The sequence below is a fragment of the Neolamprologus brichardi genome, chromosome 13, assembly GCF_056152115.1.
Source record: "Neolamprologus brichardi isolate AB-2024 chromosome 13, ASM5615211v1, whole genome shotgun sequence".
Classification (NCBI taxonomy): Eukaryota; Metazoa; Chordata; class Actinopteri; order Cichliformes; family Cichlidae; genus Neolamprologus; species Neolamprologus brichardi.
The window spans coordinates 8,716,742-8,727,265 of NC_142116.1; the positions used below are offsets into that span (position 1 = coordinate 8,716,742).

Sequence of the window (10,524 nt, forward strand, 5' to 3'; positions counted from 1 at the left end):
TCTCAGAGCCCATATCTGCCAGCTCCACTGGTGTACTGAAGAGGCAATGTTTTGATCACTTAGGTTTAGATGGCAAATTCTGTGTTTATTTTGCTATGCGCGTCTATGTGCACAGGTTCAGTGCAGTTGTGTGTTTACACTGAACATGACATGAACTGAAAGCCTATTTCCTCACTTTAGTGACAAGTTTTGAAAACACCTTAAAACTGTATATGGCACAAAGTTTATTAGACAAAAGTTCAGTTATAATTATTAGCTGCTATTACAGCAAGTTAGCCCTCAACTTTGGTCCAGACTGATATATATTTTGAGTACAATGAAGGATGGAGCCTACTGTCATATTTAATTTTTCATGTAGCACCACCATATGGTTGACACTGTTATCTTTTACTGAAATGCATTGGATTGCCAATAAATGTGGTTCAGATATCCATGGTGCCCTGGGTTTGAACCCTAACATTAATAACTGCAGACTTTTTCTGTAGCGCCAGCAGCTATAGTCAAACTTTTCACTTATTCTTGATTTATCATATAAAATATTAAATTGCTTCTCATGCTGAGGTTTATTATAGACATCCATGCTGCCATCAGGATATTGGCAATAACTTTGATGCCCATCTGGCTTCCTCTAATTTTATCAACTGGTGAAGGCTGCAGATTATTTAATACTTTGTTTTATGATCGGCCCACTCACTAATGTCAGTAAGTTACTTTGTGAGATGCCTCAGAGTGAAGTGATTTCCCAAGGACCAGCTAAAGCTGGGGATTGAACCTTCAAACTCTGCTTGGCTGTAGAATATGACCCACTCTATTGTCCGGTCGAGGAAGTAGAGCGGTCATAAATTTCAAGGAAAGAACATAGCGCATATATATGATATGTTAGCATTTGGTTAATGTTATGTATCTGACCATAACATTACTCACCCATGATTTAGGAAAAGACTATATATAAAACACAGACAGATCCACTTATGACTCTATTTTGTTTGTGGACAAAATTTGTGTTTAAAGACACCACACGCTCCTACAGTAGTGATTATTCAATTGTAAGATAGCCAGCCTTAAAGCATGGCTTGCTTTATTGTTTATTTTTCTCTAGATGGGATCATAATGTACAAGAATGTGCACCATGCTTGAATAAAGACAACTTAAAACTAGAAAAAGACATCATAAACTAATCCGTTTATGATCTATTTTGCTAGTTTATTTAATCTAGGCTGCATTCACAATTACAAATATATAATAAAAATCAGAAACTTAAATTTGCACCTAATAATATACCAAATCTATACTATTTCCAGAGGAATATATTTTAATACATTGTATAATTTACTTACATAAATTGTTTGCAAGCACAGGATACTATAAACATCCAACTCAGTTTACAGAGCTGTACTGACATGGCTGGAGAGCGGCTGAGGCAGCTGAGAGCTAACCTCAAACATTTTTTCAGTTAGTGTTGTGAATACAAACGTTTTTAATTTGCCAGAAATAATAATTTCTTTCTTTTTTTTTTCAAATTTGCAAATCTTAAAACAGGTCAGATTAGGAAACATGACTCATATAAACATGTCTTTAACTTGCAACACACCTCAATGGAGGTAATACGTAGTGAGCTAAGTAGCGCATCCAAAAAGACACATATTGGAATACATTCAAAGTTATGTAGAACATAACTGAGTATCTAGTTCAAAGACACTCAAAGACACTCAAATGAAAATATTTTTTTAATACAGCTGTACTTTTTTCTTAAAACGTTTTACTTGTGCCCTGTGTTAGTATTGCCTTTAGTACTAGACCCAGAGGCTAAGGCAGTCTTTGCTTTTAGCTCTAATTTGATCTCCACTAACACCTGAGAGAATTGTCTGGCTCAGCTGCTAAACAAGCAGAGATTATTTGCCAAACTAAAGTAAAACTTCGTAACTCGTAGCTTGTAGTCAGCTTTTAGCTAAATCAATTTCAGGTGTTGTGAAAGTGCAGTGCCAGGATGCCACAGCAGATTTTCATGTTATGTGGACTAGACACATTTCTGTGATAATTTGATTTAAAAAAAAATAGCTTTCTAGTTGTTGTTGTATTTTTTTTCTATTTCTGTTTTTCTTCAGACGTTTGCAGCTACACAGGGGCATTTTTTTTACTTTTTTTTCAGTGTTTTAGTGATAATCTGTTTATTCATGACAAACTAATTGTAAATGCAACATACGTGCTGTGCCATGAATGCTTTTCTTACTGGATAGTACTGCAAGTTTAGGTCATAGTGCAGTAGTACAGAAGACGTGGTTATTTTCGGCAAATATGATTTCCCTTCCCTCATGTCACTGCAGCAGTGCTAGTAACTGAGTTTTAAATCGTAATTCAGACCCATCAAAATGCAAAATTGTGAGTTGTAGTTCTGATTGCATCTGCAGATTTTAGAGAGCCAACGTTCCATTTTTTTTAACATGTCATCTGTAAGTTTCATTTACATGATTTGCCCTTCGCTTGCACTGACGTCATTCTACTGAACCACAAATGAGCGTATATATTGGATTGTGGATTTGAAATACGATAAAGAGTCTCAAGTGGGTAATTTTTAATATAGAAGGCTCTTTATTTTGGATGATGACTTCAAAATGAAAGTCATATTCAGACAGAGTTACACACATACACACATTTCCTCACCTTAGATCCAGCTTAAGAGTGTCTCCAGCTCAAGTGAGTCACTTATTCGTCATCATGAATAAATCACAGCAACTCCTACTCCCTTCTACCCTGCACCACTGCCTTTTCCAAAACACACCCGCATGCAAACACACACACTGTTAAAACACACACTGGGTTTGCATGGTTTGCTTGTTTTACCTACACACCAAATTCCCCAGTACTGTCATTCAGAAAGGGATTTTTCCCCTCACTTAGACATTATTCTTGACAATGCGAGCCCTGAAAAAGTAAAAGCGTCAACTATAAACTGAACCTTTTTGTAGATTGTTTGTTTTATTTTCGTTTTTCATCATTGTGGGTCTTTAAAATGCACTTCTGCAGCCCACATAGTATGTAGAAATGAATCTATAACACCAGTTTTTGATAGCACCATGTCTTTGTGTCTCCTCAGACAGCTGAGGAAAGAGTACAATCCCTTACTGTCTACTCCTCAAGAAGACATTTGTCACTTTCCATTTTTACAGCCCCTTCTCCCTCTCGTCTCCCTCCTCTTAGTGGTAAAACAGAGTTCACGTCGTCCTGCATTTCCCCGAAACAAACTGATGGCTACACCCAGAGACCTCGACGTACACACACACACAAGACAAAGTGACTGCTCCTTTTATGCCACTTTGTTTATCTTGTACTCTTAGACACTGAAGCTTTTTCTGTCCACTGCTTTTCCTTTTTCTTCCCCCCTCTTCTTTCCTGTACCCCTCTTGACACTTGAACTTTATAATATATAGTCCTTTGTTTACATGTTCACATTTCCCACAAATCATTTCATCATTCTTAGTGAAAGATGATGCTGAGGTAAGAATGAGGAAAGAATCTCCCCAGTGGATGCTTCACTTTCACCATGGGTAAAAAGCCTGTGAAATTACATAACTTTGCCTCCATACGGTAGGAAATGGACTCGTATGTGAGGCATTGATTTTCTCTCAGCATTGTGGGGTGCAGATGGCAGTGAGGTGAAGACTAAGAGCACAGTGGTCGATAAATATTCTCATCACAATTCCGGAAGCTTTCCTTTGGCCGGATAGGTTTCGATGCCATCGCACAGGCAGTAATTGTTAACAGGTATTAAATGAGCTGCACCAATCAATGAAAGAAAAATTAAAGAGGCTAAAGGATTTATAGTGTAGTTAGGGGTAAACAGCACAGAAAATAATCAAAATATTGGCTGAAAAGTTTTAATATAAGTTTGGGAACATCAGAGTAGTTCAACAATAAGGGCCACCCACTGTAGTGAAACGAATAATGTTATTTTCTTCTCCGATAATGAATTTTTTGCAGGATTTATGTCCACTCCCCAAAGATGGGTTACAAAGTGGCTTGCAGCTGCACAACAACTGTGGGCAGGCCAAAGCAGCTGAAACAGAGGTAACAGATGTTTGACTCTTTGGACCTGCTTTTGATAGATTAGCTCACTGCCAGCTCAGTACAACACAAGCCAGAAGGATGTTGCTGTTTATTAAAGAAAAAAAACACAGAGGTTTTATAGTGAAGTCATTTTATAGTCCAGCACTGGTAACCAAGTGTTTTCCTGGCGTGGCTCTACCTGAAGGAAAGAAAAGTATTTAAATGTCAAAATTTGAATTTCGGGTCAAGAAAGTGCATCACATGTGTTGCCTTCTGCGTAAATCTTCCGTGTTCCTGCTGTCAAAACACGAGTTCATGGGCTTTTTTTCACAGACTTGTGAAAAGACATCTTGCATGTGAGTGACATAGAGCAGCTTGAGTTGGCTAAAGCTGCTTGCAGCATTCACTTTATTAATGATTCTTCTGATCCAGTGCACGTCCTCATTTGACAGTCTTATAAGTTAAACCCCTGAATAAAAAGTCAGAATTAGTGTCACTCTTTTTTTCTTTTCTTTTTTTGCTGCTTTTCCTGTTTAATCACCAATATGGCTACATATAGCCCAAGCTATCCTCTTATAAAAGTGCCACCTCGTCACAGTAAACCAAATTGTTGTACAGTTATCTTTCTGAAAATCTTTTGCTTTACTATTGCTTAAACTTTTGGTTGTTTGACATAGTTACCACTGAACATCTGTTAGGTTTATGGTTTGTACCTTTAATATTACCTTAATGTAGTGTTGCTGTAAGTATGAAAAATCATGATTTGCAAGCTAAGAACACCATGTCTGTCTACTTTCTCTGAGCAGTACATTTGCCTCTAATTCTTTCCCAACATCGTCCCAGCATTCTTATAGCACAGCTGAAGCTACATAGGAATCTAGCAAGGCACTGCAAAAAGGTAAACCTCTCTGTCTCTCTCTCAAACTCTCACCTCTGCCAGTTTCTTGCACCTCTTAGAGACAGACTTTTTCTCCACCCACCACAGAAGCTGGCACCAGTTCAGCTCCAGCTTACAAAACCAAGAATAAGCCCCAGAAAAAGACAGCAGCCCATACTTAATGGATAGATAAGACTTTTGGACAAGCTCTTTGAGACCACAGATCTGCCCGTTCTGCAAATGTGATCTGGCTGGAGATTTATTAACTGCAGACTAAGCAGAAATACGAAGAAAAAATCAGCTTTGAGTAAATATTAGTTACAAGGCATTGCTCGAGACTACGGGAAGAAGCTCCTCTTTGTTTATTCTTGTGATTGGTGCAACCTTGTTCTTTAGCCTTGCCTGTCAGGATGAAGACACGTTTATGGAAAGCGTGAAAACAGAGGAGGTTGAAAAGCCCAGGCTACCTCACTTTATCTTCATTATGGTGGACGACCAGGGCTATGGAGACATTGGTTACCATGGCTCAGACATCCACACTCCAGTATTGGACCGGCTGGCAGCAGAGGGGGTTAAACTGGAAAATTATTATGTCCAACCTATCTGCTTACCCTCTCGCAGTCAACTCATGACAGGGCGGTGAGTTTCCTCGTTAAATGATTATTCCGGCAGTATAATTATTCATTTACAGCTTCTGTTTGCAGCTGAAGTAATTAATCATATCATCAACAGGCTTTTTGTCTTGTGGTAATCAAGTACCATCTGTGTTTATATCAAGGAGCAAAGAGATTGTTTGCCTTCTGAAATCCACTTTATTGGAATTTTGATTGATCATGTTGGCTATAAAAGGAGACGTGATTCTTTTTATTGACTTTATATCCCTTAGCTCTTACTACATTACCACTAAGGTGTTTTGCTGAAGTATATATATATATATATATATATATATATATATATATATATATATATATATATATATATATATATATATAGAGAGAGAGAGAGAGAGAGAGAGAGAGAGAGAGAGAGAGAGAGAGAGAGAGAGAGAGAGAGGGAGACAGGGAGAGAGAGTATCATGTATAAACTAAGTCTATAAAAATACCCCACCTTCGCTACAATGGTGTGTAGCAGCCTATGAGTACCCAACGGTGCAATATTGGTTACACAACCCTTCCCAGTATTGCTTCATAATATATGTAGCAATATACTGTAACATCACACTCTCCCTACTCAATTTTGCGAGCTACCAAATTCACACTGGACTCGAGCATTCAATCATCCTCCCACATCAACCGCTGTGCTTGCCCCCTGATATTCCCACCCCGCCAGAGCGTGTGGCTGAAGCTGGATATGCCACACACATGGTGGATAAGTGGCACCTGGGCTTCTGCAGGCCAAGCTGCTTGCCAACAGGATGTGTTTTTCAGAGTTTCCTGGGCACATTGACTGGCAGTGGAGATCATTTCTCCTATCAGAGCTGTGACGGGGCAGAAGTTTGTGGATTTGACCTGCATGATGGAAACAGGCCTGCCTGGGAGATGGCTGGGAACTACTCCACTCTCCTCTACATAGACAGGTAAGTATCCTGGTGCATGTAAAAAAAAAAAAGAAATCCTACAGAAATACAGTCATTAAATTCTTTTAAATCTTCCATTTTTACAACCAGAGTGAAGCAGATCTTGAAGAGACACGACCCACATACACCACTCTTCATCTATCTCTCCCTTCAGGCCGCCCATACGCCGTTGCAGGTACCAGACCATTTTCTTCACCTTTATGATTCCCAGTGCAATCGTCTCAGGCGTCATTATGCAGCCATGCTGAGCTGCCTGGACAGCGGGGTTGCACAAGTGGTCCAGGAACTAAAGACTCAAGAGCTCTATGAAAACTCTGTACTCATCTACTCTTCTGATAACGGTGGGCAGCCACTCTCAGGGGGAAGCAACTGGCCACTAAGAGGTGGCAAAGGAACCTACTGGGAAGGGGGCATTCGGACTGTGGGCTTTGTCCACAGCCCACTTCTAAAGAAGAAAGGTATAGTAAGCAGAGCACTGATTCATGTCTCTGACTGGTATCCTACTTTACTGGGGCATTCTGGAGCGCGGCAGTCCCACCATGGCCTTGATGGTCATGATGTTTGGGGAAGCATCAGTGAAGGTCTTCCCTGTCCCCGCACTGAAATTCTTTTCAACATTGACCCAGTTTCTAGGAGAAGCTGGGGAACCATATGACAAGGTATTGATACTTAATGGCTTTGGGATCTGGGACACAGCCGCGAGGTCAGCATTGAGGGCTGGTGACTGGAAGTTGTTGACAGGAAATGTGGGTGATGGGGACTGGATACCACCACAAGCACTTCCTGGTGGTCCAGAACATTGGAAGAAACTTGAGAAGAGACGCAATGAGCTGGGGAAGTCAGTGTGGCTTTTTAATGTCAGTGCAGACCCTTACGAGAGGTATGATTTGGCAGAAGCTCGTCCACAGGTAGTAAAACATCTGCTGACCAGGCTGGCAGAGAGTGCAACCAGACAGCTGTGATGGCCAGGAATCCACCAGATGATCCAATGGCTGACCCAGAGCTCCATGGAGAGGCATGGAGCCCCTGGCTGGGCCTGGAAGGGGATAATGAAAAGGAGGAGAGCAGGAAAGAAAAGATGATAAAGATTAGGCACTGCAAATTATGTTAAATAAGTTAAAAGCCCTCTTCAAAAAGGTGGGATCACGCCTGCAGAGGAAGACCTTATTCTAAAGGTTTCTTCTAATAGCATTAACTGTGCCAAAGGTTCAATAGTGCCTCAAAGGAGCTAGGAAGTGTTATCAACACTTTAATTACTGTTTTCTAAGGACCACAATCATAGATGGAATAAGTTATCTACCCAATGTTCCTCTCCTCTTTTCCATTCAGTTCAATTCCCTTTTAATTATATAGGACAAATTCACAGTAGTCACCTGAGTATATTATAAGGTAAAGACTACAATAGTTTTGTAAAATAGAAAAAAATAGAGTACAAACATTAGTCATTTGAGGGCATAAGGGTTCTGTGACACTATTTGATGATCTGAAAGTCTTCCCCTTAAAGTATACTTAGTGTGGGAATGAAAAATAGATAAAGAAAAAATATAGACAAGCAGAAATGCACACGGGTCAGATAGACTACACAGACCTACAGTCAAATACTGAAGGTCGGCAGATAAACAGGCATCCTGAAAGACAAAGCAGACAGGACTGTGTGGCTGGCTGAGCAAGCTGACTCACTTGCTGTCCTGCGGCCAAACTGCAGCAGGGAGACTGTGGGTCATCGTAGGACTGCTTAGGGAGCAATGTGCGTGTCACTGTGCATGTATGCCTGCATTCATGAACAGTTCGATTAATAGACATAGAGATGGAGTGCGTGCATGTGGAAGTGAGGCCTGTGGTGACCTCTCAATGTCTCATCTCTTAATCATCCGAGAGGACCCTTTAAGGATGCCACAAAAACACCCACAGGGCTTGTTTTTGTCAAATGTCACCTTGTTCTTTTGTTCTCAAGGGTTATACAGATTCACTTCTGCTTAGAGCATACCCCCATGCATTTGAAAGACCTCATCCCCACACAGTGTTCTGTCCCTGCAAACAAACCAACAAAGACTCCATAGCTGTTGCTTTTCTGGACTTTTAAATGTCACTTAAACACATCATTTTTTGACTCTATTAAATACTTTGACTTGAATTTCATCGTTTCAATAAAATCTTGAATAAAGAAGAAAAACAAGAAAAATGCTGCAGGGATACTGCAGATTAATTGTTTCATGAATCTTAGTTGTGCTCACATCCAAACCTAAAAATTAATCTATCACTAAGCATAAAATTCAATATGTGTGTTTAATTTATGCATAAACATTTGCTAGATCTGCTATTTAAATTTCAGTGTATATGTGTCTATTTTTTTCTCAGTTAGTGCCAAACTGAATCATAATTTCTTAGAAATGAAGCCAACCCCAAATGTGGGCAGAAAAGCTATTTTTCACATCCATGTGATGCTTGTTATGGTTGTTCTGTGAAAAACATATTTGTCATTACAAACACTCTGTATCTGTGTGCTTGTATTATGTGGAAGACTGAAGATGATTATCATTAAAAAAAATTTTTTTATAAAACCTAAGATTATGAATCCTTTGCAAAATTCTTGCTTTCTGTGTGGACTCTGCAGTATGGTTAAGACGGTTTTTCTTGAACTTAAGGGCAGTACTTCCTGCTGGGGCATGAAGCCATTGCACGTGAGTAATTGGATGCAAATTGGAACTGCTGTGATTTAATATAATAAATGCAAGTAAAACAAGCAAGTGAAAATTCCACTTAAATTCTTTCCATTATTGTTAATGGCTGATAAAAAAAAAAAAATTCAGGGATGTAGGTTGTGAACATGACAGAAAAGCTGTTAGCTAAGGTTAGGAAAAGATGATGGTTAAATATGATTAAGGAATAATAATAATCTTCTTTTTAACCCCCTGTTTACTGAAAGTAAAGTCAAACTTAGTAGCATAATGTTTGCTGAACTCTTGCTTTAAAAATAATGTGTGGTGTATAAGAAATTAAAAGCTTTGTCTTTTATATTTACTTTGTGCTGCCTGTATGCAATCCAGAGAGTGTTAAATCTGGTACAGGCAATATGATTTTGGTATCAGTGAATAAAACCATTTAGCATATTGGAAATCCAGAGGGAGCTGTGACCTTAACTTCTTCTGCTTTTCTCTTCTCTGAATTTAGACAAGGAGACAGGTGATTTTTTGGAAATTAGAGATCTTTTAAGTCCAGATCAGTTGAGCAGTAAGCAAGAAAGTCTTCCTAAGATGTAAAATCAGCCACTTTGCAGTGTTTTAAGCATAAGGCTTTCTCCTGAGAAAATGGGGTTTAGCACATAAAATCAATATTTTCTTTTTCAGCCCAAATGATGGCAAGTGGCAGGTGTTTGCCTTCGGGGTCTTTTTGCTGAAATCTTTATATTATTTTCAGTTTCAGTCACGTTTTGGCTCATTTTAGAAAAGATGATAATTCTAGTAAAAATACCAGGTAAAAAAAATTTCAAAAATGTTACTCTGGTCCTACTGTACAGAAACTTCCTGGCAGAAAGTGCTTCTCCAGTATGTAAAAGACATGTGAAAAAGACACTGCGCCGTCTTTTTAATTCTAAGGTTTCATGTTAAGAGAAAAATCATGTGTTCCTTAGCATGGCTTAAAATTTCTTGATCCATGCTCAATCATCTGGGTAAGGAAATCCCAAAAAGTTGATTCCGTGTATCTGGACGTAGCGTTTTCAGTGGGAGAAATGTTTCGTTCATCCAAGTCTTGGACCCATTGATCAATGGCCACTGATCAGTGATCAGTAGTTGTTGATCAGTGGTGATTACAAATTGCATATTAATGATGAAGAAACTGCCCTAACAGCCCAATGTTCATCAGTGGTGCCAGTTTCAGTCATTATGCAAATATTCTGTTTAAATGGTTGGGGAAACCTGCAGTCAGCTGAGACTGAAGAAACATGAAAAACTACATTAAAAGTACATTCTTATTGATTTCATAGAAATTAAGAGGGTAAGTAAAAGGCAGGTGTTGCTTATCAAAT

At 39.1% G+C, this 10,524-nt stretch overlaps 1 protein-coding gene across 1 annotated transcript; it reads left to right on the forward strand.

Moving 5' to 3' along the window:
• Positions 1-3,541: 3,541 nt before the first annotated feature.
• LOC102777331 (arylsulfatase I) lies at positions 3,542-7,696 on the forward strand. The gene is given in 7 exon segments (XM_087850498.1): positions 3,542-3,585; positions 5,318-5,560; positions 6,165-6,497; positions 6,588-7,134; positions 7,136-7,435; positions 7,438-7,605; positions 7,608-7,696. Coding segments are annotated over 7 exon segments (1,698 nt in total). The 3' UTR covers positions 7,671-7,696.
• Positions 7,697-10,524: the final 2,828 nt, after the last annotated feature.